Source organism: Macaca mulatta, chromosome 14, assembly GCF_049350105.2.
Source record: "Macaca mulatta isolate MMU2019108-1 chromosome 14, T2T-MMU8v2.0, whole genome shotgun sequence".
Taxonomy (NCBI): domain Eukaryota; kingdom Metazoa; phylum Chordata; class Mammalia; order Primates; family Cercopithecidae; genus Macaca; species Macaca mulatta.
In genome coordinates this window covers 77,612,529-77,638,732 of record NC_133419.1, presented here as the reverse complement: position 1 = coordinate 77,638,732, position 26,204 = coordinate 77,612,529, and the positions used below count along the sequence as shown (strand labels likewise).

The following is a 26,204-nucleotide window of genomic DNA, read 5'->3' as shown; positions in this document are numbered from 1 at the left end:
CTTTTTTTTTTTTTTTTTTTTTTTTTTTTTTTTTTTTTTTTTTTTGAGACAGAGTCTTGCTCTGTCGCCCAGGCTGGAGTGCAGTGGCGTGATCTCAGCTCACTGCAGCCTCCACCTCCCAGGTTCAAGTGATTCTCCTGCCTCAGTCTTCTGAGTAGTCATTTAAAATATTTAATTAATTTCCTTTATTTTTAGATAGATTCAATTGCTGTGTGTACTAGTTTTTTGTTTTGCTTGTTTGTTTAGAGGCAAGGTCTCATTTTCACCAAGTCTGGAATATAGTGGAATGATCATGGTTCATTGCAACCTTGAACTCCTGGGCTCAAACAATCCTCCTGCCTTAGCCTCCCTAGTATCTGGGACCATAGGCACAAACCACTATGACTGGCTAATTTTTTTAAAAAAATGGTAGAGATGGCATCTCACTATGTTGCCCAGGCTGATCTCAAACTCCTGACTTCAAGCAGTCCGCTTGCCTTGGCCTCCTAAAGCACTGGAATTACAGATGCGAGCTACCCTGCCCAGCCTATATTAGTTTTTTATTGCTATATTTTTAAAAATTACTTCAAACCTAGCAGCTTAACACTATACAAATATATTATCTCACAGACATGGGTTAGATAGTTCCTTAGTCTTTACAGGGTATCAATTGGGGCTACAATCTTATTTGAGGTTTATGGGCCTCTTCCAGGCTCACTGCTTGTTAGCAGTGTTAAGTTCCTCATAGTTGTAGAAGTGAAGTCATCTCTGTTTTCTCAATGGCCGTTAGCAGGGTTTTAGTCTGAGGTCCTAGAGGTGACCCTCAAGTCCTACCCACATGGTCCTCACAACATGGCAGCTTACTTCTTCAAAGCCAACAAGAGAATCTCTCTCCAGTCTGCTATGATGAAGTCTATGTAATATAATGTAAATAATCGGAGTAATTATCCCAGAACCTTTGTCATATAGCATAACCTAATCAAGAGAGATAACTATCCTGAGGTCTGTTCCAAGATGGCCGAATAGAAACAGCTGTGGTCTGCAGCTCCCAGCATGACCGATGCAGAAGACGGGTGATTGCATTTCCAACTGAGGTACCTGGTTCATCTCATTGGGACCAGTTGGACAGTGGGTGCAGCCCATGGAGGGCAAGCAGAAGCAGGGCAGGGTATCGCCTCACCTGGGAAGTGCAAGGGCTCAGGGGATTTTCCTTTCCTAGCCAGGGGAAGCCGTGACAGACTGTACCGGGAAAATCAGGACACTCCAGACTTAATACTACGCTTTTCCAATGGTCTTAGCAAACAGCACACCAGGAGATTATACCCTGTGTCTGGTTCGGCAGGTCCCATGCCCACAGAGCCTTGCTCACTGCTAGCGCAGCAATCCAGATGGAACTGTGAGGCCGCAGCCTGGCTGGGGAAGGGGCATCTGCCATTGCTGAGGCTTGCAAGTGGCAAGGAAGCTCACATTAGGTGGAGCCCACCACAGCTCAACAAGGCCTGCCTGCCTCCCTCTGTAGACTCTACCTCTGGGGGCAGCGCATAGCTGAACAAAAGGCAGAAGAAACTTCTGCAGACTTAAACGTCCCTGTCTGACAGCTCTGAAGAGAGCAGTGGTTCTCCCAGCGTGGTGTTTGAGCTCTGAGAACGCACAGACTGCCTCCTCAAGTGGGTCCCTGACCCCCATGTAGACTAACTGGGAGACACCTCCCAGTAGAGGCCAACTGATACATCATACAGCCAGGTGCCCCTCTGAGAAAAAGCTTCCAGAGTAAGAATCAGGCAGTAATATTTGCTGTTCTGCAGCCTCTGCTGGTGATACCCAGGCAAACGGTCTGGAGTGGACCTCTGGCAAACTCCCCCAACAGACCTGCAGCTGAGGGACCTGACTGTTGGAAGGAAAACTAACAAACAGAAAGGAATAGCATCAGCATCAACAGAAGGGACATCCGTAACCAAAACCCCATCTGTAGGTCACCGTCATCAAAGACCAAGGGTAGATAAAACCACAAAGATGGGGAGAAACCAGAGTGCCTCTTCTCCTCCAAAGGATCACAGCTCCTCGCCAGCAACAGAACAAAGCTGGATGGAGAATGACTTTGACAAGTTGACAGAAGTAGGCTTCAGAAGGTCGGTAATAACAAACTTCTCCGAGCTAAAGAAGGATGTTCGAACCCGTTGCAAGGAAGCTAAAAACCTTGAAAAAAGATTAGACAAATGGGTAACTAGAATAAACAGTGTAGGGAAGACCTTAAAGACCTTAAATGACCTGATGGAGCTGAAAACCATGGCAGGAGAACTATGTGACACACGCACAAGCTTCAGTAGCTGATTCAATCAAGTGGAAGAAAGGGTATCAGTGATTGAAGATCAAATTAATAAATGAAGTGAGAAGTTTAGAGAAGAATGAGTAAAAAGAAACGAACAAAGCCTCCAAGAAATGTGGGACTATGTGAAAAGACCAAATCTACATTTGATTGGTGTACCTGAAAGTGATGGGGAGAATGGAACCAAGTTGGAAAACACTCTTCAGGATATTATCCAGGAGAACTTCTCCAACCTAGCAAGGCAGGCCAACGTTCAAATTCAGGAAATACAGAGAACACCACAAAGGTACTCCTCAAGAAGAGCAACCCCAAGACACATAATCATTGGATTCACCAAGGTTGAAATGAAGGAAAAAATGTTAAGGGCAGCCAGAGAGAAAGGTCGGGATACCTACAAGGGAAGCCCATCCAACTAACAGCGGATCTCTCGGCAGAAACTCTACAAGTCAGAAGAGAGTGGGGGCCAATATTCAACATTCTTAAAGAAAAGAATTTTCAACCCAGAATTTCATATCCAGCCAAACTAAGCTTCATAAGTGAAGGATAAATAAAATCCTTTACAGACAAGCAAATGCTGAGAAATTTTGTCACCACCAGGCCTGCCTTACAAGAGCTCCTGAAGGAAGCACTAAACATGGAAAGGAACAACTGGTACCAGCCACTGCAAAAACATGCCAAAATGTAAAAACCATCAAAGCTAGGAAGAAACTGCATCAACTAACAGGCAAAATAACCAGCTAACGTCATAATGACAGGATCAAATTCACACATAGCAATACTAACCTTAAATGTAAATAGGCTAAATATTCCAATTAAAAGACACAGACTGGCAAATTGGATAAAGAGTCAAGATCCATCAGTGTGCTGTATTCAGGAGACCCATCTCATGTGCAGAGACGCACATAGGCTCAAAATGGATGGAGGAAGATCTACCAAGGGAAAGTAAAAAAAAAAAAAAAATCAAAACAAAACAGGGGTTGCAATCCTAGTCTCTGATAAAACAGACCTTAAACCAACAAAGATCAAAAGAGACAAAGAAGGCCATTACATAATGGTAAAGGGATCAATTCAACAAGAAGAGCTAACTATCGTAAATATATATGCACCCAATACAGGAGCACCCAGATTCATAAAGCAAGTCCTTAGAGACTTACAAAGAGACTTAGACTCCCACACAATAATAGTGGGAGACTTTAAAATCCCACTGTCAATATTAGATGGACGAGACAGAAGGCTAACAAGTCCTGGATATCAACAGGACTTAAACTCAGCTCTGCACCCAGTGGACCTAACAGACATCTACAGAACTGTCTACCCAACATCAACAGAATATACATTCTTCTCAGCACCACATCACACTCATTCCAAATTGACCACATAGTTGGAAGTAAACCAGTCCTCAGCAAATGTAAAACAGAAATCACAACAAACTATCTCTCAGACCATGTGCAATCAAATTAGATCTCAGAATTAAGAAACTGAAAACCGCACAACTCCATGGAAACCGAACAACCTGCTCCTGAATGACTACTGGGTACATAACGAAATGAAGGCTGAAATAAAGATGGTCTTTGAAACCAGTGAGAACAAAGACACAACATACCAGAATCTCTGGGACACTTTTAAAGCAGTGTGTAGAGGGAAATGCCCACAAGAGAAAGCAGGAAAGATCTAAAATTGACACCCTAACATCACAGTTAGAAGAACTAGAGAAGCAAGAGCAAACAAATTTAATAGCTAGCAGAAGGCAAGAAGTAACTAAGATCAGAGCAGAACTGAAGGAGATAGAGACACACAAAAAAAAAAACCCTTCAAAAAATCAGTGAATTCAGGAGCTGGTTTTTTGAAAAGATCAACAAAATTGATAGACTGCTAGCAAGAAGAAAAGAGAGAAGAATCGAGAGAAGAATCAAATAGATGCAATAAAAAAGGATAAAGGGGATATCATCACTGATCCCACAGAAATACAGACTACCATCAGAGAATACTATAAATACCTCTACGCAAATAAACTAGAAAATTTAGAAGAAATGGATAAATTCTTGGACACATACACCCTCTCAAGACTAAACTAGCAAAGATCACCCTCCCAAAACTAAAGAGAGAAAGGTCGGGTTACCCACCCAAATTCAGAAGTTGAATCTCTGAATAGACCAATAACAGGCTCTGAAATTGAGGTATTAATTAAGAGCCTACAAACCAAAAAAAGTCCAGGACCAGACGGATTCACAGCCGAATTCTACCAGAGGTACAAGGAGGAGCTGGTACTATTTCTTCTGAAACTATTCCAATCAATAGAAAAAGAGGGAATCCTCCCTACCTCTTTTTATGAGGCCAGCATCATCGTGTTACCAAAGCCTGGCAGAGACACAACAGCAAAAGAGAATTTTAGACCAATATCCCTGATGAATATTGATGTGAAAATCCTCAATAAAATACTGGCAAACCGAATCCAGCAGCCCATCAAAAAGCTTACCCACCAAGATCAAGTTGGCTTCATCCCTGGGATGCAAGGCTGGTTCAACATATGCAAATCAATAAACATAATCCATCACATAAACAGAATCAATGACAAAAAAACACATGATTATCTCAATAGATGCAGAAAAGACCTTTGACAAAATTCAACAGTCCTTCCTGCTAAAAACTCTCAATAAACTAGCTCCTGATGGAACATTTCTCAAAATAAGAGCTATTTATGACAAACCCACAGCCAATATACTGAATGGGCAAAAACTGGAAGCATTTCAGGCCAGGGCCATCAGGCAAGAGAAAGACATAAAGGGTATTCAATTAGGAAAAGAGGAAGTCAAATTGTCCCTGTTTACAGATGACATGATTGTATATTTAGAAAACCCCATCGTCTCAGCCCAGAATCTCCTTAAGCTGATAAGCAACTTCAGCAAAGTCTCAGAATACAAAATCAGTGTGCAGAAATCACAAGCATTCCTGTACACCAGTAACAGACAAACAGCCAAATCATGAGTGAACTCCCATTCACAACTGCTACGAAGAGAATAAAATACCTAGGAATCCAACTTACAAGGCATTGCCAAGACAATCCTAAGCAAAAAGAACAAAGCTGGAGGCACCACACTACCTGACTTCAAACTATACCACAAGGCTACAGTAACCAAAACAGCATGGTACTGGTACCAAAACAGAGATATACACCAATGGAACAGAACAGAGCCCTCAGAAATAATACCACACATTTACAACCATCTGATCTTTGACAAATCTGACAAAAACAAGAAATGGGGAAAGGATTCCCTATTTAATAAATGGTGCTGGGAAAACTGGCTAGCCATATGTAGAAAGCTGAAACCAGATCCCTTCCTCACACCTTGTACAAAAATTAATTCAAGATGGATTAAAGACTTAAATGTTAGACCTAAAACCATAAAAATCCTAGAAGAAAACCTAGGCAATACTGTTCAGGACATAGGCATGGACAAGGACTTCATGACTAAAACACCAAAAGCAATGGCAACAAAAGCCAAAATTGACAAATGGGATCTAATTAAAGAGCTTCTGCACAGCAAAAGAAACTGCCATCAGAGTGAACAGGCAACCTACAGAATTGGAGAAGATTTTTGCAATCTGCCATCTGACAAAGGGCTAATATCCAGAATCTACAAAGAACTTAAATTTACAAGAAAAAAATCAACCCCATCAAAAAGTAGGCAAAGGATATGAACGGACACTTTTCAAAAGAAGACATTTATGCAGCCAACAGACACATGAAAAAATGCTCATCATCACTGGTCATCAGAGAAATTCAAATCAAAACCACAATGAGATACCATCTCACACCAGTTAGAATGGCAATCATTAAAAAGTCAGGAAACAATAGGTGCTGGAGAGGATGTGGAGAAACAGGAAAGCTTTTACACTGTTGGTAGGAGTGTTAACTAGTTCAATCATTGTGGAAGACAGTGTGGCGATTCCTCAGGGATCTAGAACAACAAATACCATTTGACCCAGCAATCCCATTACTGGGTATATACCCAAAGGATTATAAATCATGCTGCTATAAAGACACATGCACACGTATGTTTATTGTGGCAGTATTCACAATAGCAAAGACTTGGAACCAACCCAGATGTCCATCAGTGATAGACTGGATTAAGAAAATGTGGCACATATACACCATGGAATATTATGCAGCCATAAAAAAGGATGAGTTCATGTCCTTTGTAGGGACATGGATGAAGCTGGAAACCATCATTCTGAGCAAACTGTCACAAGGACAGAAAACCAAACACCGCATGTTCTCATAAGAGGGAATTGAACAATGAGAACAGTTGGACACAGGAAGAGGAACATCACACACCAGGGCCTGTCATGGGGTGGGGGGATGGGGGAGGGATAGCATCAGGAGAAATACCTAATGTAAATGACGAGTTAATGGGTGCAGCAAACCAACATGGCACATGTATACATATGTAACAAAACTGCACATTGTGCACATGTACCCTAGAACTTAAAGTATAATATAATAAAGAGCAGTAGCTATCCTATGATAACCCCAAAGATTCACAGCCTTTGTAAGGTATATATCCCTTAGATCAGAAAAATATATCAGAAAAAATAGACTTTAATCAAAAAAGCCTTCACAAGGGAAGGCATATGATTGATCACTGAAAACTACAAAACTTCAGTGAGAGAAAGAATACCCAAATAAATGGAGCAATCATGTTCATGAATTAGAAAATTTAGTATTATAAACATGTCACGGAATTGATCTAAAAATTCCCTTTCTCCTATAAAGCTAACAAAAAAAGGAAGCTCGTGAAGCTCCTGTTTGTAGCTGTTTCTTCCAGATTGAATTACACTCAAGTTAAAAAAAAAAAAAACAACTTTGAATATTTATAACTAAAAGTTTTAAAAATGAAAGTAATAAAAATGTAAATCTAAGCAGAAAACAAAACCAAACCTGAGTTCTGGGTTTCTTTGGATTCTCACACTCTTCTAGATTTTGGCCACGCAGTTTTTCTGTATATTGTGAACGCCTAGATAATTTTAAGATATTTTCTTGTTTTTGTATATCATCCAGTTTTTAATTTGTCTTTGGTAGAAGGATTGGTCTTGATCTCCTAGCTCCATTATTAGAAGTATCTACCATCTATTTTTTTTTTCTGTAGGACAAAGTATTTATTGAGCATTTACTGTGTGACAAACACTTCTGAGCACTGTATATGTAGTGGCAAGCAAGACAAAGTCTCTGCCCTTTAAAAAGCCCTAATTTTAATTGAGGGAAGCCCTCATTTTTCTAAACTAATGGCTATGGAATACTTGAACTTTAAGCAAATGTCAATCTCTGCTTTCTGAGAATTTCCATGGTGAGCTAGAGCCTCATGCAGTAGATTCTTAAGCCCCAGCCCCAGGCTCAATTGGAGGGCCATAATAAAGTTTGCACAAAGCCTGAAGTAGGGGGGAGAGCTTGGAGGAAAGAACCTGAATGGGTAAGGGAGGGGCTAACATTTAAGAGAGAACTTGAATTTCACACATGACTGGCAGAGAGTGGAGAAGTGACATTTGAGGAATCTGTGTTTGTGTCTTTTCTATCCCACAGATACTCAGAGTAGAAGTGAGAATGAGGAAGATTTGCACATAGCCATGAAACCTGCCCGAGTTGTGGAAAGTCCTTGGACTCTAGCAGCCCTCTACCCAGCTTTATCCAAGAGTGGAAAGGAACACCAAGGCCGTTTCAATTTTGCAGCACCATCCAAGAAACTAGTACCTATCAAGAATGCTGTCACACCTTTGAAACCTGGCAAGCATGACATTCAACCACCGATGCCCACCACAGTCTTTGAAGTCACCCAAGCACCCTCCAGGCAGGCTAAAAGTAAGGCTACCTTTCAAACTACATTGCCCACCCTGAAGGTGGATAAGCCAACCATGCCCTCCGTAGAGGTCCCCTATCCTTAAATAAGAGACCTCTAAGAGATCCCCATGGCCGAATACTCCAAAGAATCCTATGTCACAATATATTCCACTGCATCTGACATATCCTTCTATGTTTCCAAAGAATTATCCACATCTCCCCTGCTTCTTCCTCTTCCTCTCTCTGCCTAAGGGTGGTGATGGTGGGGAGTGGTTGGTAAAGGCACACAGAAGGGCCATTGAGGCTCTCAGGGGAACCATTCTGATCTAGCTTTCTATCAAGAATGCATCTCAAGGGGCTAGGCAAGGGGAAAACTGTTGTGTGTGGTCTTGGAACTGGTTGCTGTCAAGTTTATCTCATTCTAACACCTCCATAATATTCTCTGCTAAAGAAGTGACTGTGCATATAAGTAAAGGCAACCTCTCAGGAAGCCAGAGGTAGTGGTCTATTCTTTAGACCCCTCGTGATCAACCAGGGTGATGAAGGCTGGGGCGTGGGGGCAATAGTGATGCCATCTGAGTGATCTTATTCTCTGGGCCAGAGAATGAGGGGCATGGGTCAGGGACAAAGATCTCATCCCCACCCCACATTATCTGCCCTATTGTGCAGTGGGCTACTTCCTGATAGCCTGTGGTTTGCTGATTCCCTAATAAGAGGGTGGGTACAATCCATGCATACTCAAGAGCTTTTGGCTTTGAGGGGAAACCAGAGCTTAGAACAAGTATCTGGAGGCCCTTCTATCTGGGAGCCCAAAGTTAGAAGCCGCGAGTTGAGCTCTTCCCACTTACACTTCCTTTCTGGACCTGAGCCTCTTCTTTATGATGGTGATGTAAGGCAGACTACCACAGCATCTTCCTTCGGGCTCAGATCTCTCCTGGGCTACCTGTGGAGCTGTGTCCTCTAACAGCCACATTACTGTCCCAGAAAGCAGGGCTCTCTGGTTTGGGGCCTCCATTTACACACACCAGCCAGTCCTACACTAACAGCTAGGGAAATCAGGAATAGCACTCCCTGGGTAGACAGGCACATAGATGCTGATGACCCAGACACTGGAGTGTATGAAAAGCAGCAGGACCTGGCTCTGCTGAAGTATGTGACCTTGAGGGCAGATCACAAACCCTCCCAGCAAGGGGATTCTCCACTGTCACTTCTCTAGGTGCTCATCCCAGCCATAGCCCAAGGATGCCCCACCCCTTAGTCACACCTTCCCAGTCTGAAGCCCTCACCCACAGACCTACTCCAGTCATGGCCATACCTGGTTGTCCCATGCTGGTCACAAAGTAAAATTTTACTGGCACCCACTGGACATGAAGATTTAACCCAAGGCAGCATTGTTCTTGGGGTTCTTGGATGTGTCTTGATGAGCCAAGATGTTTCTGGCGGGTGCAAGGGCCGCTGTGGCTCCACTGGCCCTAGTTACAGCCCAGAAGCTGATGCCGCCTCTAGACGCCCAGCTCATGCACACTTAGGTCCTCACCTCCCAGCCTGATGTCCAGCACTTCCTCCCAACCCACCCCAATCTCAGTGGGTCCCTTTAAGCCACTTAAAGCACATCTTGAGCTCAAGCTCCCCAAACCCCAGACCCAGACCAGGTTGGCCCCAGCAGGTAAAGACCAAAGAAGTCGTTATGTAGGCTGCTCCCCTGCAAGGCCCTGTCCTGACCCCATATGCCCTTCCCTTCCACTTCCCCTCCCTGAGCAAAGACACTGTCAGGCCAGAGGATGAAACATGCTTTATGCCCTGAGGTGATCAGGAGAGACTTGAGCAGGGGCCCAACATTCACACTGCAATATAGAAAAGTGGTCTGTCCCCCTCATCCCACCTGTAGATCCAGTCCCTTCAGTTTCAGAGTATTCAATGCACATTTGGTTTGGTGGTTCCAAGTATAGAGAGCTAGATTGTCCTCTTAATTCCTCTATCCCTGTGGTACACAGAAAGTCAAAGGAAGTTGCATGGTGGGGCTGGTCTGAAACAGGAGACACATCTAAGGATCATAGGCTCTCATAACCAGGAAGGCCACAGCAAGCTCAGACTAGACCAACCCAGGTGCCAGAGGGGTGGATGGAGGGAAGTTCTGCATCCCAGAGAGATGCCTCACTGGAAGAACATCAGAGGCCCAGTCGGTATGGTCCGTGGTGGCTGGCCAGCCCAGCCTCACTGCCAGGATGGCAGAAGTCTTCCCCAGCTGCAGGGGTAGCTGATGGGCCTGAGCCCACTGCCTCGAGAGCAGGCTTGGAACCAGCACCTCCCGCTGACTGTTCACTTGCCACTCCTGGAGCCCCGCTGTTTGCTCATGGCTGTGAGCATCTGGCTAATGTAGGAAGTCAGGAGGTCATCCATCTTGTAGCCCTGGAAGCAGGGGTGAGAAGATAAGCAGAGCACATGGTGGGACGGGGCCAGCCACTCGGACCATAGCACAGCTCCCAGGAATCTGCAATGGACAGAACCCAGGACAAAGGCAAATCCCTCCCACTCAGGACTCATCTCCCATCTGCACAGTTGAAGGGTTGAATTCAGCCAGCCAGATGGTTAAGGTTCTACACTGTTAGGACCCCACGTTAGGCCCCTAGCTTGTGGGTCCCTCAAGTCACAGATCCCTCCCTCCAGGAGTGACTCTACTGGCTCTCAGTTGAGCTATGTCTTGGAAGTTTGAGCTTGGTCCAGGAGGTCTCGTTAATGGTTCCACTATTGAACTCGGGGACTAAAGGGCTGTCACTGCGCACTCAATCTCCAGATACTGAAGGCACTCAAACAACAGTTGTTGAATGAGGGGTCTGTTCCTCAGCCCCAGATTAAGTCCCTTCCCCAGACCTAAGCTGAGCCTCAAACTGACCTGACCTTGGCCCCAGCATGACCCTTGCCCATGACCCCAGGCCCAACCGCACACTACTGTTTGTTCCAGGCCCTGGGAGGCTGGCTAAGCTGCAGGCAAGGCAGGGAGCCCACCAGGCCAAGCAGGATGCGCCCTCACCAGTGATGTCTCGCAGAGCAATTTGCTCCCGCGCACCAAGTTTCCAATGGTGATGTGGAAGTAGGTGTTGCCGCTGCTCCAGTTGGAGATCTTGGTGAAGGGGTGAGTGGTGAGGATGTCCTGGGGGAGCAGAAAGGGCATGGAGAGGCACAGCCTGGGCCCTGTGGCCTCACTCACCCACACATGCCCTCACAGAAGGCCTCAGGCCCTCAGAGGAGCCCATGGCCCGAGGGAAAAGCCAGTTCTGCCATCCAGCTGTGGTGGGAAGCAGGTGCCTCCCCCTCCACACCTTGGTTTGGACACCCAGGGAAGTCTAGGAGGCTGTTGGGTAGGGGTAGTTGGGGCCAGAACTGGGAAATTGGGAGGCCTAAGGCAACTGACACTGTGGCCTGAATGAGATGGCCCAGGGAGAGTTTGAGGAGGGAGTCAAGAAGAAGACAGGGCAGAGCCTTGGGGAACACAGCGTACAGGAGCAGGCACAAAAGGGTCCAGGAAGGAATGACCAAAACACAGAGGAGAGCCAGGAATGTGTGACGCATGAAGCCAATGGACAGATGGTGGTCACGAGCCCTCTTCACTACCTGTCCAGTCAGACCCTCTGGGTGTGCAGTCGGGCTGCTCTGGCCCAGAAACACAGATGCACAGTCACCCCTGCACAGCCGGCCCCACAATCCACATGGGCAGAGCATCCAGTGATACTGAAAGGCCAAGTACTAAAAGGAGCTCAGATTCCATAGGAAGGAGTTTGTTAGTAACTTCAGGAGAGCAATTTTTGTGGAGCAAATGTTGGGTAAAGTCCCAGCAAACGCTGACAGCTTTTGAAGTCGCATGATGGGTGGATGAGTCTGGAGATAGATGATGGCTAGGAGGGCTTGCGGGGTTTGTTCCGGGACTGTGTCTGAGGTTCAGGCAGAGAAGGCCACCCCCACTTGCCTTCTTATCCCTGCTCACCTTTGTTCTGGGATCGATGAGGCTGACCCCATACTTGTTGATGGCAATTAGAAGGATCTCAGGGAAGTTTGGCTCTGTAGTTTGCTAGAAAAAAAGATGAGAAGGCATCAGATGGGGGCCCAGAGCAAGAAAAGCGTTTGGGGAAAGGAATGAAACCTGGCCCCGGCTGGGATAAAGTCAGCCTCTCCTGTTGCCTATGTGGTGCTGACGGCCCTGCCATGACCTCATGGCCTCCACCTTCGCTGGGCCTCAGTGCTGCCCCACATCCCTTCATGGGTCCCCCAGGCCATCCTTTGCTTTGTCCTCCCTCTCAGCCCAAGGGCATCTCATCTTTAAAAAGCCTCCTGAACCCTGCATCTGCCTCCAGCTACTTACCTGTTCTCGCACAGCCGAGCTTCTCAAAAGGCCTCCGATCCTAGCTGTGTGACAAGACCACATCTGTCCTCTCACACCAGCCTCCTCACCATACTCCTGCCTCTGTTGTGCCCCTCAGACCCCTCCTCCACCCACAGCCTGAGAGGCTTTCTGGCCATGTCACCTGGGTTGAAAACCCTCCAAGGCAGGCACCGCTGCAGGAAACCCAGCCTCTCACCTGCTTGGCAAGCTGCTGCTCTCTACAGCCTGCTCTTGCCTCCTGCCCTCACTACTTGCATTTCCTTCCCAGACCTGAGTTCTCACGCCTCCAGGCCTTTGTCTATGCGGGACCCCTGCCAGGAGCACTCTTTCCAGGGTCTCCCTGGAAAGCTCAGATATCACCTCCTCTAGGAGGCCTCCTCAGACCCGGCAGAACCTCCCGAGCTCCGCCACCTGGGCGAGGGCTCCCCACTGTCAGAGCATAGGCCGTCCTCCATTACCCCGGCCTGTTTACACGCCTGCCTCCACTGCCAGGCTGAGCTTTTGGTCCCTCTGTCCCCAGGACTTAGCCCAGCTAAGACGCTGAGCTGGGACAAGGCTGAGGGTACTGCCCTCCTTCCCTCACCAGGGCAGGTGTCCAAGGCCATGGCTGTTTCCCACAGTCCTGGGGAGGAGTCTCTGTGCCTTCTCAATGCCCTGTTCCCCTCCTCCTCTGTTCTGAGAAGCCCATGGTGTACCTTCACCTCGAAGAAGGCTGAGCCAAATGTGGGCCACTTGAAGATGAGCTTCAGGAAGGCCAGCTTGGCCTCCTCCTTGGACTTCCCTGCGTGCTTGTTGAAGTAGGCGACGATGGACTATGGGGACAGGGGGGTCAGGGCTGGGCTCAGTCCTGGGGACAAGCCTGCTCAGGGCAGGCCTGCTCAGAGCTCAGAGTCCTCCCCACACCACCCCTGCCCACTCCAGCCCCATCCTGGAGTGCTGTGAAGGGCTCTCCCCATATTGCAGCTAATGGACTCCCGACCTCCCTTCTCACCCCCAGGCAGGCAGACCAAAGGGTATCAAGGACAAGCAGGTCACCATGGTAACCAGGACAGGGCAAATGACTGCCAATTGGCCACTGAGTGCTTGGCATGGAAGACTGAAGGATAAGGCAGGCAGAGGAACAAGGGTGGGCGGCCTCATCGAGTACAGGAACCACAAGACACACCTCCCTGGGCTGCTGGCCAGCGTCTGCCCCCTTGGCCCCTGGGGTGCCCAGAGGCCCATTCAGGGCCCCACCATTCCTGCTGCCCACCCCATGCTCACCCGCTTCCAGTCATCAGGCGAGACCTGTCGGATAAGGTCCTGGGGCACCAGCTCCCGCAGCAGCTTGGGGATGCTGGGGAAGTAGGACTTGTCCTCCTCGAACTTGACCCTGTAGATCAGCGCCCCCAGCTGCAGCACCTCCTCCCGCGTGCACTTGTGGTAGCCTCGGAGATACTTGGGCAACTCCTGCCAGAGACAGAGCAGGTCACAGGCGTGCAGGGACCTGGCAGAAGTGGGCTCTTTTCCTACCACACCAAGATCCCCAAGGCCAGGGTCTACCACCTTACCCTGCACATGGGCCCACCCACCTTTCCAGCCTCAGCTGACACTGCTCCCCCAGAGGAGATGGCACAGGACAGGGACAGAGCAAGTCTGCCTGCACAGACTCAGCACTCGGCAGTTGGAGCGCATGGCCTTGTCTGTTACCTCATATCCCCCTGTAACAGTCCAGTGAGATGAGCAGCCCCATTTCAAGATGAAGAAACTCAGAGTGACCAGCTGGCAACCCTGAGACTGTTCTATACCTGTCACCTCCTGGGCCCATTCTCCTTTGGAAGAGCCTCTCAGTCTGGCCTCCTTGCATTGGGTTCTCTTGAGACCAGCTGCTTTTAGCAGCAGCAGCAACAGAGGCCCTCACACCCCCTTGAACTTCCAGACCCCAAACCTGAGGAACTTATGCTGGGGAATCAGCTCAGGGCAGAGACGAAGCCTCTGAAGGGCTGGGGCTGCCCACAGACTCCTGGAGCCTTATGATCATCTCATGCACGATTTGAAAGGTAGAGAAACTGAGGCTGACCTGAGGACATACTGTCAATCAGAGACCTGAGTCAATCATTAGCTATCCTATCCACCCATCCATGTGGTTATGGGTCTATCTACCTACACATCTACCTCCATCCATCTCCCTACCTGTCCATCCATCTACCCACCCATCCACCCACTCACCTACCTACTCACCCATTCACTCACCAATATCCACCCATCAATTCACTCAGCATTCATCCTCCCACCTATATGTTCCCTGAGTCACCGGTTTACCTATTCCCCATTCATCAATCCAACAAGTATGCATTGAACATCTATGAGCCAGGCCCTTTAAGCAACAATGCCTACCCTCCCTACTCCCATGGAACTTGGAGTCTCAGGGCAAGGACAGACATTAAAAATCATACCAAACAGATACATAATGACAACCTTCGAAGGAATTGTTCACAGTGCCATAAGAGAATATAACAAGGTGACCTAATCTAGGCTTGAGGGCAGGGCAGACTTCCTTTAAGATAAGATGGCTGATTGACATCTAAAAGCTCAGTAGGTGAGGGAAGAGCATCCCAACATTACGACGGCCCCGTGGCACACTTGAGAAGTGGAAACAATCCAGCTGAGCCAAAGGAGAGCCAGGTACAAGGCAAGGCAGCAGGAGCAGGTAGTGGTACCACCCGGCAGGGCCACGGTCAGGACGGGGGTTACGCCCTAAGAGCAAGGGGAAGCCACTGGGGGAATCTGGAAAGCAGGACGACCACCCTGTGGAGAAAGGGTTGAAAGGGCCAAAATAGATGAGGAGAACAGGGAGACGGTCACTGCCTCCATTCTGGATCAGAGATGATGGTGGACTGACCCAGGTTGGGAAGGTGGTGATGGAGACACATGGGGGATTTTAGAGATATCCAGGAGGTACAGTCATCAGGTAAGTGATTTGGGACGTGGGAGAGGAGGAGCAAATGTCAAGGCTGACTCTGGGGGAACTGGCAGTCCAGGGGCCATGCACTCAGTGGGCAGCAGGGGGTGGGTGTGGAGGGGCTTGAGGGAAAGGCAGATCCCAGGTTTGGATGAGGGCAGTCCTTCTCACTCCCAGGCCAGTGTCCTCTCTGCCACAGCAGCCACCATCCCTGCCTCCTCTGCCCTTCCTAGCATCCTGGTTTTTCTCCCACAGAATGGCAAGCAGGTTGGGCCCAGAAAAGAGCACCAGCCTGCAGTCATGAAGACCTGGAATCAAACCCCAGTTCCATTGGCTGTGTGATCCTACTTACAGCACGTGGCCTCTCTGAGTCTGTTTATCCCTCTGTCAAATGGGGACGACATGCCTGCTTCTTGGGGTTATTGGGAGGACAGAATGAGAGAAGAATGCCAGATACATAATAGAGGCTCAACATGCAAGCCTCCCTCCCGGCTTCCTTCAGGTGCCTGTGCTAGAAAATGTTTGCACAGAGGCCTTGGAGTTACCCAGTTACAGCAGCAGAATCTCAAAGTCAGAGAACAGCCCTGCACTGAAGGAGGGGCCTGAACAGGTAGGGATCAGAAGCTCAGAGGAGGAACTGTCAAGCCCCTAAGGGCTGAAGAGTCAGGAGATACAAGGATCAAGGGTTGGGCCCTCTCTTGGGGCTCCAGTGGTCTTGGCAGGAATCCTTTCAAGGCCAGGCTGGTACAGGCCCCACACCTGGCAAGGGCAGTGGGTCTCTGCTTTCAGGGCCAAAGTACAGCAACACTAGCCATGCATGAAGGCAACTAGAGTGCAGAGGTGCCTACCTGGTAATAGTGGAAGATGGAATCGGCCATGGGGTCCTTCCCTGGCACCGTGGTGGTCCACAGCTTCTTCATGAAGAACACCTGGTAGGTGAGTGAGGGCACAATTCCTGCAGCACAGGGCAGTCGGTCACCCAGAGGGTCCCTGCACAGAGGAGTGCTCACATCCCGAGCCCAGCCCAGCCCCAGCCCCAGAGGAGACCCTCGCTCAGGCCCGCCTAGGTGGGCCTCACAGCATGGCCCTGAACCTGTGCCTCCCTACTCTGGGCCTCAGATGATCCCAGGACCCGGCCTCATTACCGTCCTTGATGGGCCGAGCTTTCTTTATCCAGTCTGTCAAGTGTCGAACAAAGTCAAAGAAGAAGTCATTCTCAGGCACGCTGATGACCTGGGGACAGGGCCATTGAAGCACACTTAGTTTAAGAAACACTGCATTTTCTGACCTTCCCACCTAAGGCCTGTCTGGCAGCTCCTTCTCAGGGAAGACTCCACTTCCAGCCAGAAGGGGTTTCTGTGGGTCAGCCCCACCCTGCCCCATGTGCCTGTTGAGTGTCCCCAGAACAGTCCACTTCTTGCCGGGAGTGATGGTCATTCCATTCAGTGCCTGGGACACTGAAGGCTGCCTTAGACTCAAGGGAAACTGGACAAGAATGCAGCCCAGCCCCTGGCTTGGACATTCTCTGGCATCCATGTCCAGATCCTCCCACAGCTCTGGGCACCCCTGGGTCTAGGACCTCATCAGGGTCACCTCTGGGTCCCAGTGTCTGGCACAGAGACAGTCATGAAGTGAGCAGACAGACACAGATGCACACAGAGCCATCAGCAGGCAACAGGATGAGGCACCTAACTCGGTCAGGGAGGCCTTCCCGTGGAGGGGGCTTTAGCTAGGCCTGGAAGACTTCCAGGGACAGAGGTATTTGGAGAAATGGGATGTGAGATGGTAGCAGGGGCATGAGCTTTAGAGTCAGACCCACCTGGAGCTCAGTCCCTGCTGTGTGACCTTGGACAAGTTACCTAACCTCTCTGAGTCCTAGTTCTGTGATCTATCAAGTGGGGATAATCACACCTTATTTCAAGGGTTAATTTGCCCTAGCATGGCAATTAAGGGCCAGTCAAAGCAAATCTGGAAAGAACGTGTGTTGGGGCAGGGTGAGGGTCTGGTGTGTCTAGAACACAGAGCACCTGGGCACATGCCCCTAAGAGGGTCTGAGCCATGTCCAGTGCCTCAGAAGAGAGAGAGCTGGGGGCAGCCACTCCATGTAAGGGATGGAAGAAGATGGCCAGATACCAGTGCCCTCTTCCCCTCTCTCCCCTAGTCCCTCTGTCTTCCTTCTGCTGTCCATAAGTTCTTATTGCCCCAGCAAATCTCCCACCTTGGCAAAGGTGGCGAAGGTGGCGAAGGACCCACCTTGTCTGCAATTTTGACAAAGAGGCTGAATCCCTCTGAGGACTTGAGGAGCAGCCTGGTGGCGATGTTCTGGCAGAAGTCCTTGGCCTTGGTGCTGGACTCCACTTCGAAGGCCTGGGAGGGGCGGTGAGCACTGGGCTCCTGCAGGGCCTTTCCCAGGACCTGGTCCTCCCGGGCCCCTCTGGCTGTGCCTCCTATACTGAGCCCCCTCACGTGCCAGACACCCTCCTGTGGGCCCAGAGCTGGGCATGGCGTTTAACAAAAGGAAAGGGCTACACCTGTCTGGGTCTTCCCAGGTCTCCTCCTCCCGACCCTCCAAGCAGAACGTGGCCTTGGCGTCCAGAGTCCTGGGCCGGGGTGTACAAGCCTGAGTGACAGTGAGGGGTCCAGGGAGCACAGCAGGATGATTGGAAGGGTGATTGGGAGGAGGAGACTTGAGGTAGAGGAGAAGCAAACCCAAAAGTGGAGGGGAAAGCAGCCCAGACAGATGGGAGGGTTTGAGCATCTGGGGAAGTTTAGATGCAGGAGGAGAGACGTCTGGAGGGACAGGAACGGATGTGAGGAAGTCCTTGGTCCTTGCAACTAAAATCCTGTCGTGGCATTTCTGAGTCTCCAGCCTCAGACAAATTTCATCAACGACTCTTCAAATGAAAAATTTATCTGAATGAGACACTGTGTTGAGACAGGCAGGGGCTGGGGACCATGAAGGGCAGCGTGACTACAGGCATGACAGACAGGACCTTTGGCAGACAGGACCTGGATGGAGGGAACCTCAACCACCTCAGGTGGGGAGGGAGGAAGGGCTGTCGAGGTTCTGGCTGCAGGAAAGTGGGCTCAGGTGACAGGGGAGGCCTGGACCTGGGGACCAGCGGGGCCCTGCACCAGGGAGGTGCAAAGCCAGCTCAGAGGGAGAAGTGCTTTTCTCCAAGGCAGGTCCTCCTCAGAGACAGGGAGGGAGGGGTGCCCTTCTGAAGGAAGCTGCTCCAGGAAGCAGGGGCTGGATCAGGAACTAAGAGCCCCTGACCTGGGGAGTCGATGGCCTTTGTCCTGAGCTCTGACTCCACTATGGGGAAGGAGGACGAGGCAGCAAATGTTGGGTGCTGGGGGAGAGGCTTAAGGCTGCCTTTGGTGTCCACCCAGGAAGCCCGGCCCTGTCCTGGGCACTGCAGACCTAGAAGCTGGTGACCCTCACCTCGTCAGTGTCGTCAGGGAAGTAGACCTTGTGGAAAATCTGGGTGGTCTTGTGCTGGATGGCCTCCACCTCCACCAGGTGTGGAGGGTACTTCCGGGACCCATTTCTGAAAAGGTGACAGAGGCAGCAGGGAGCAGGTGCGTGGGACTGTGGAGACCAGGGGACCGGGACATTTGGAGGCAGACAACCCCAGTTCTGATCCTAGCCTGCCACTTCCTATGATGTGACTGGCCACTGAGTCTCCCAGAGCCTTGAGCTCCTCATCTGTAAAATGGGATGATGGGTATGGAGAGGCCCAGCAAAGTGAAGAACGCAGTGCCCTTGGAGAGTATGAAGTGGGCCCTGGTGTCTGTGCCCACCGATAGCCTGGGAGCTCTGGGCTGAGCACTCCAGAGCAGCCGGACTCTCCAGCTGCATCCCGAGCAGCTGCGGGGCCTGCACCTCCTTCTACCTGGCAGTTGAGGTACCCCAGGGGTTGGCCCAACTGCTATGTGGTCCTCATCCCCAAGGGGCTCGTTCCACAAGCCCAGTGTGGCCAGGAGCCTGCCCCAGTGTCTGCCCCTGCCCCTGGCGGCCGCTGTACCTCAGGGCTTTCTGGAGCCGCTGCAGGCAGTCGATGGCTAGTGGGCAGTGCTTTCGGGACTGCAGGAAGCGCTGCACGTGGGGCAGGAGGATGTTGCTGGGTGGGAAGAGGCCCGTGCACAGCCAGAGCAGCTCCCAACCTCGCTCCTCGCTGTACCTGCAGGAGGAAGCGCGGGCTCCAGCAGGGGCAGTTGCCATCAGGAGTCACAAGACCTGTACACCCCCCGGTGAGGGGGCCACACACCCCTCAGCTGCTCATCACAGCAGCACCGTCCCTCCCGACCCTTAACCTGTCTCAGGACCCCTCAGCCTACCTACAGACCCCTCTCCCTGACAGCCAGATGCAACCAGTGCTACCCAAAGTTTGCTTGGCCCACTGCACCAGGCCACATACTGCTACCACATGGAGATAAGAGGCTTATGTCACAGTGAAAAGCCACCAGTTTACCATGCCCTCTGCTTCAGCTGAGGCTTTTTGTTTGTTTCCATAGCGAGACTTTCTCCATGAAGGAGGCAGCGTGATTTATATTTTGGCAGAAGCTCTTTAATTCACCTGTACTTTGAGTGGCAACAAGTTAGACCAGTCCCACCCCAGGCTCCTTCAGCGACCACTCTGAGCTTCTTGGGTCTGACAGTGGGAAGTTTGGAGGGCTTCTAGGAGGAGGTGGCATTTGAACTAGGCTTTGAAGGATGAAGCAAATTACAGCATGCAGAGACGGGGCTGAAAAGTTTTCCTGGCTGTGGGCACAGCATGTACAAAGGTTTGGCACTGTCGAAAGAGCTGATGTGTCGTTTGAGGATGGATTTGTGGAAGAGATGTAGAGGGTGACACAGCTGGGGAGGAAGGCGGGGGGCTGGGTGTAAGGAGAGAGGGTGGAGCTTCTCTCAGACTCTGAGAGGAGCCGGTACCTGACTTCCTACTCCTGCCTCGGGCTGTCCCAAGGAGAGGAGAAGGTGGCACCCTTTGGGCATTGGGCCCAACACCCAAACCCATGAGAGTTTTCAGCCAGTGCTTTCAGCTGACAGCCGGCCCAGCCTGCACCAGGGAGGGGACACTTGACTGAGCTGGACCTGCAGGCAGACAGCAGCATCTAGGCAGGGGAGGGGCATCCAGAGGGGGCTCCAGCCAAACAGGAGGAGCTGGGGCTGTTACCCTTAGAGGACAGACTCAAAGGAAGACAGCCACCACCTCCCAGTTCCTGCTAGGCCTTCCTTGGGCCTTGGAGCCAAGCTAGGATGTGAGGGGGCCCATGAGCAGCTCCTGGCTCTGTGTGAGGAAGGACTGCATCCAGGCAGAGCCAGCGGCTGTCTCAGGAGGGAAAGAGCTGCCCGTCACAGCAGGTGGGGTCTGCCCCTCGTCCACCCACCGTGCCTGGCTCACCTGATGTGGTTGTCGGTCAGCTGCTTCAGGATCTGCACGTACGCCTCATCCTTCAGGGGCTCGGCTTTCAGGGGACCCTCAAAAATCTGGTCGGTGAGCTCGTTGACAGAGCGTGTCCTCTTGGACGGGTAGTCGCCCATGTACTTGAGCACAGGTGGGGACTGTCAAGGAAGGGCTTGTGCCGAATAGAGGGGCACTGGCCTGGGGTCTGGAGGCCCCACTCCCCACAGGGCCTGCATCACCTGAAGCTGTGACACTGGGCCCTCAGGCTGGATACTCACAAAATGGGCGTGATCTGCCCCACCCTCTATCCTCGCCTCCTCACAGCCACCAGCCCCGCATCCCAAGCCCTCACAGCAGCTGAGACGGACTGCCCAGATCGCCAATCTGACCATGCCACCCCTGCCCAGTAGTTCACCCTGGCCTTGGGACACGGCCCAAGCTTCCTCACAGGGCTTGGGAACCCTGCCTAGGCCCACTCTTCCCATCCTCTCTGTGCTGAAGCCCGGGAGCCCTGGAATAGCCCTGCTCTGTGTGTGTGTGTGTGTGTGTGTGTGTGTGTGTGTGCGCGCGCGCCTCGGGGCCTTACTGCTACTCCCTCTCTCTGGAACACTCCCCACCCCTCTCCCCTTTGCCTGGCTAAGTCCTACTTAGCCTTCAGGGCTCAGTCTAGATACCACTTCCTCCAGGAAGTCCTCCCTGCCCCCTCCAGGTCACATGGGTCAGGTCACAGCTGCCCGGTCCCATCTCAGCACTGATCTGGATGTGCGTATGGCCCCATGAGGCCAGGGGCTGGGCTGATTCCTGCTCTACCTCCATGCCTGGCCCAGCACAAGGCACCAAATCCACCTGGCACCCAAATGACAGGGTCAGAGGAGAAAATGAGCGAGGCAGCCCCTTGCATATCAAAAGGTGCAAGGGAGGGGGTCCTCCATCAACCCTCCCCACGTGTGCCCAGGCCGCAGCAGGCCCTCAGGAGGAAGGTGGTGTGCAGATGAAGGCCCTGCCCAGTCCCTGGCTCCGCTGGGTACAGCCCAGTAGCATGGATATCAATGAAGGCCAGGCAGGCCTCCTGCGAGAGCTCCTCACTGCCCAGGAGCTTCTTGAGCAGCGCCTGCTTGAGCGGCTCCCGCGTGTGGCTCCATAGCCGGTCCTTGCCTCGGGCCTTGGACACCATGACGCGGCTCAGCGTGTGCTTAGGTGGGGGCCTGCCATAGCACAGGGACCGTCAGCAACGGCCCCATTGCTGGCAGCCCCAGGGAGAAACCCCCAGGTTGTGAGACCCCCCCACCCCCACCTACCCCCTGTGCCCAGAGGCTGAGGGTGGGCACCAGGCCCTGCTTTTCCCTGCCCTGCATGTGACCCGAGGCGAGTCACTGGCAGTCACTGGGCCTTCCTTTCTCAGCTATGAAACAGCGGTGAGAACACCCCGGGCTGTGCCCCAGCCTCCCCCACCACCCTGCGCCCCCTGCAGAGCTCAGTGCACACCACCTCCATCAGGAAGCTTCTCACTGCACCCCCCACCCCCCACCCCGAAAGCATCCTCATCACAGTGCTGGGCACGCAGAATCCCAGCTGCCTGCTTCCGGCCTGCATCCCCACCAGGACTGAGGCTCGAATGCCCAGCCTGGGGCAGGTGCAGTGACATCTCTTAAATGAAGGAAGGATAAGATGAGACACACAGGACGGGTCATCAGACAGAAACAGCCCTCCAGCTCCCTCTGACCCAGGTCCTGCTCACAGGTGGGGGCTTCACAAAGTATCCCCAGCACACAACCAGACGGTAGCGGAAGCCTGCAGCTCCTAGCCCTGTGACTCCCATCCTTCCCCAGGAGCCATCACCTGAAGTAGTCGTAGGAGAACTCCTCCAGCGTGTAGGGCTTGGCACGCACCTCAGGCTCTGCCGTTCGCAGCTGCAAGAGCCGGACGACGTCCTGCCGCTGGTCGGGAGTCATGGTGACCAGGGCCTAGGGGCCAAAAGACAGGGGGCTCAGGTCAGCTCTCCACCTGCAGCCACCAGGATCAACATGGTATACCCTGGAGCCTTCTGGACTCTGGGAGACTCTTCAGGGGGATGGACCCCATGCCCCATTCTGACCCTGGGAGCCCTGTTCCTCCTTGGGGTCTCTGAGGTCCCTGCTGCCTCTTTTGTGCTGAGCTGAGGGCCCTTCCCTGGGTGTCCGATGAGGTCGGGTCAGTCAGAAAGCCTGGACGAGGCGGGGGACATGGTGTGAGAGCTGCCTCGTCCACTGAGCCTGGCTCAGGAGCCACTGGGGAAGCTGGGCTGTAAGTCCTCAGAGCTGCTCTTAAGGGGGCTCCAGAAGAAGCAGGGCCCCCTTGCCAGCTGTGCCCCCACTGCCTGTTCAGACAGTGCAGGTGATACACCTCTCTCCAGTCCCCATCTCCAGCCCCACCCCTTGGCAGTTCCTCATCTGATGCCATTTCTAGGCCCCTCCCCACCTGGCACAGGTTTGAGCGCTGCCCCAACTTTAAATGTGTGGTCCCATAAGATCCCAAGATCATCTTCACAGATGCACTAGACCATTAACCTATCGTACAGCTGTGGGAAGTGGACGAAGAGGGGTCTAATGGCACCTCCCACCCATCTGCTGCCCCCAGGCCACATACCACAATCTCCCGCGGTGGCATGGTGACAGTGGGCATGACGTACACACAGTCAGTGGGGAAGTCCCCACGCTGCTTGGTCCTCTCATTGATGCCGTTGGCCCAGCCCGAGTTCATGACCTGCTCACCCGTGTCGTGGTCCAAGATGATGAGGTCTCCCTTGGCAAAGCTGAGGAAGCCTGACTCCTCGCCCGCTGCAGGGCAGAGGTGAGCGGGACCACGGGGGCAGAGACAAGCTGAGTTGGAACATCTTTATTTGGGTTGATGATCTACAAGCCACTACTTCCCACAGAAGAACTGAGGTGCTGTCACTCGTGTCTGCCCACTTGCCACTCTGCCTCCACCTTGTCACAACTCTCCATACAAAGACCATCACCAGAGTGGGCTACTCTCCTGCTCAAAAGCCTTCTACGGCTCCTCATTGCCCTTGGGAGGAAGCCCCACACTCCTAAGCCTGTTGTGAGCAGGCCTCCCAGACTCCCTCCACCTTGCCCCTCCTCCCTCACCGTGCCTGTTTCCAGCCAAACCAGACTGTCTGCAGTTGCCTGGATAGGCCAGCTTTCTCCCGCCTCTGTGCTGGCATCACATTCAGCTTTCTGGTCCCTGCGCTCTGCTCACACGGGCTTCCTCCCAGGAGCTTCTTGAGCAGCGCCTACCAGTCTGCATGGGGCCTCTCCTCTGGGCTCCTGTGGCTCTGGGTTTCCCTGCTTACTGCACCGTCACAGGCCTGTCACTGTCTGCTTCCCACCCACTCCCCACTGAGGACAGGGTGGGGTCCATTTCATCTTTGTCTTTCCCACACTCTGCCAGGGCCTCGGTGGCCTCCGGCAGAGTAGTTGTTACTTGCTGTTATCACTTGAAGATGGTGCGTATTTTGAGAACACTGAGGAGGACCCTGATCTAACTTGGAGAGCTGACAGGAGATGAATATTGAAGAGCCAGAAGACGGGAGGGAGAGGAGATTCCCCACAGACCACAGATTGAAGGCTATTTGGTCTAGTTTCAGGGGAAAGATGGGAACAAGACCCTAGCAGCCTTGAGTGCCAAGGCCACGGGGCATGGTCTGTGATATGGTTCAGATATTTGTTCCCTCCAAATCTCTCTGTTGAAATCTGGTCTCCCAGTGTTGGCAGTGGCCTAGCGTGAGGTGTTTGCATCATGGGGGTGGGGCCCTCATGAACAGCGTGGTGCCGCGCTCGCAGTGATGAGTGAGTCTCTGCGAGAACTGATGGTTTAAAAGAGCCTGGCAACTCCTCCTCTCTTCCTTCCTTCTGATGCAAGCTACCCCTTCTGCTTCTGCCGTGAGTGGAAGCTTCCTGGGGCCTTCATCAGAAGCAGATGCTGGTGCCATGCTTCTTTTTTCTCTTTCTTTTTTTTTTTTAAGAGATGAGGTCTCACTCTTGCCCAGGCTGGACTGCAGTGGCACAATCATGGCTCACTGCAGCCTCCACCTCCTGGGCTCAAGCAATCCTCCTACCTCAGCCTCCTGAAGAGCTATGACTACAGGCACATGCCATCACACCCAGCTAATTTATTTAATCTTTTGTTGAAACAGGGGTCTCACTATGTTGCCCAGGCTGGTCTTGAACTCCTGGCCTCAAGTGATCCTCCCATCTCGGCCTCCCAAAGCTCTGGGATTGCAGGCATGAGCCACCATGCCCAGCCAGCACCATGCTTCTTGTAGTGCCTGCAGAACTGTGAGCCAAATAAACCTCTTTTCTTTATAAATCTCCCAGCCTCCAGTATGCCATTATAGCAACGCAAATGGACTAAGACAGTCTGCGTAACGCCCTGACCCCCAGTGCCAGGCAGCCCATACCAGCAGTCACTCACCGGGGTTGGGGTTATCCTGCAGGGCCACAACATACTTAGATCTCTTCCGGAGCCCCTCTAGGAAGGTGACCACCAGGTCACGAATGTCCTCAGCATTGCTAGAGGTGAAGGTGTATTCGTCCCCCTTGATGGTGGCCAGTGTGAAGCTGGGGGCTGTCGTTTTCGCTCCCCTGCAGGACCAACACGGAGAACAGGGCCCCGCCGGGGTCAGTCCTGCCCAGCCTGAGTGAGGCGCAGCACAGCCAAGATCAGAGCAGCCCAGTGAGAGCCAGACACGGCACTCCCTGAAGGAGACCAAGGCCAGTCGAGTCAGACATGCCCCAGCCAGTGGGAGATGTGGCCCAGCTCAGACACATCTCAGGTTAAGTCAGAGCTGGCCTGGCCAGAGTCAGGCATGGCCCAGAGGGAGACCCACACTGGCCCGACCCACTTCTCCTCTGCCTGTCTAATTCCTACTCACCCTTTAAATCTCAACCTACATGCCACTTCCTCCAGGTAGTCCTCCCTGCCCTCCCACAGCCCTGATCATAGCATGCTTTAAAATGGCCTATTCAATGTCTGTCTCCTCTCTTGACTGAAGATCCAAGAGGACAAGGACTATCTTGTCACTACTGCATCCTGTGTGCCTGGCATGTGTCTGGTCTCCAGCCCATATCAGACATAACCCAAAGACACTGCTACAAGCCCCAGATGGTGGGGGAGGGAGCCACTGCACTGCTGGGAAAGCCAGTCAGTCCCAGCAACCCACCCCACCATTCCACCTGTGTGGCCGTGCTCTGCAGTTTACAAAGAGCTCTCCCATCTATTATTGCATTCATTCCTCACCACTGTTGTGCAAGAAAAGTATTAAGACTCCTGCTTTAGGAATGAAGACAGAGAGT

General features: G+C 51.8%; 2 protein-coding genes across 15 annotated transcripts in view; one reads left to right on the top strand and one right to left on the bottom strand.

Moving 5' to 3' along the window:
* Positions 1-8,628, top strand: part of GDPD4 (glycerophosphodiester phosphodiesterase domain containing 4) — an 85,434-nt gene extending 76,806 nt beyond the window's left edge. For both annotated transcript variants that reach the window (XM_015115250.3, XM_028833847.2), the window contains one exon: positions 7,884-8,628. In XM_015115250.3, the coding sequence (XP_014970736.1) occupies positions 7,884-8,242 (359 nt within the window). In that variant the 3' untranslated portion in view covers positions 8,243-8,628. The remainder of the gene's footprint in view (positions 1-7,883) is intronic.
* Positions 8,629-9,913: 1,285 nt separating this feature from the next.
* Positions 9,914-26,204, bottom strand: part of MYO7A (myosin VIIA) — an 85,923-nt gene continuing 69,632 nt past the window's right edge. For 5 of the 13 annotated variants that reach the window (XM_028833842.2, XM_015115244.3, XM_015115246.3 and 2 more), the window contains 15 exons: positions 25,324-25,493; positions 23,494-23,684; positions 22,708-22,832; positions 21,916-22,073; positions 20,866-21,019; positions 19,486-19,641; positions 18,903-19,008; positions 17,711-17,824; positions 16,603-16,690; positions 16,306-16,412; positions 13,780-13,965; positions 13,212-13,328; positions 12,121-12,204; positions 11,170-11,289; positions 9,914-10,547 (listed from right to left, as the gene is read on the bottom strand). In XM_028833842.2, the coding sequence (XP_028689675.2) occupies positions 10,458-10,547; positions 11,170-11,289; positions 12,121-12,204; positions 13,212-13,328; positions 13,780-13,965; positions 16,306-16,412; positions 16,603-16,690; positions 17,711-17,824; positions 18,903-19,008; positions 19,486-19,641; positions 20,866-21,019; positions 21,916-22,073; positions 22,708-22,832; positions 23,494-23,684; positions 25,324-25,493 (1,966 nt within the window). In that variant the 3' untranslated portion in view covers positions 9,914-10,457. Of the gene's footprint in view, positions 10,548-11,169; positions 11,290-12,120; positions 12,205-13,099; positions 13,329-13,779; positions 13,966-16,305; positions 16,413-16,602; positions 16,691-17,710; positions 17,825-18,902; positions 19,009-19,485; positions 19,642-20,865; positions 21,027-21,915; positions 22,074-22,707; positions 22,833-23,493; positions 23,685-25,323; positions 25,608-26,204 lie in introns of all 13 variants that reach the window. The other 8 variants (XM_077963954.1, XM_077963958.1, XR_003722704.2 and 5 more) reach the window with 7 other exon arrangements.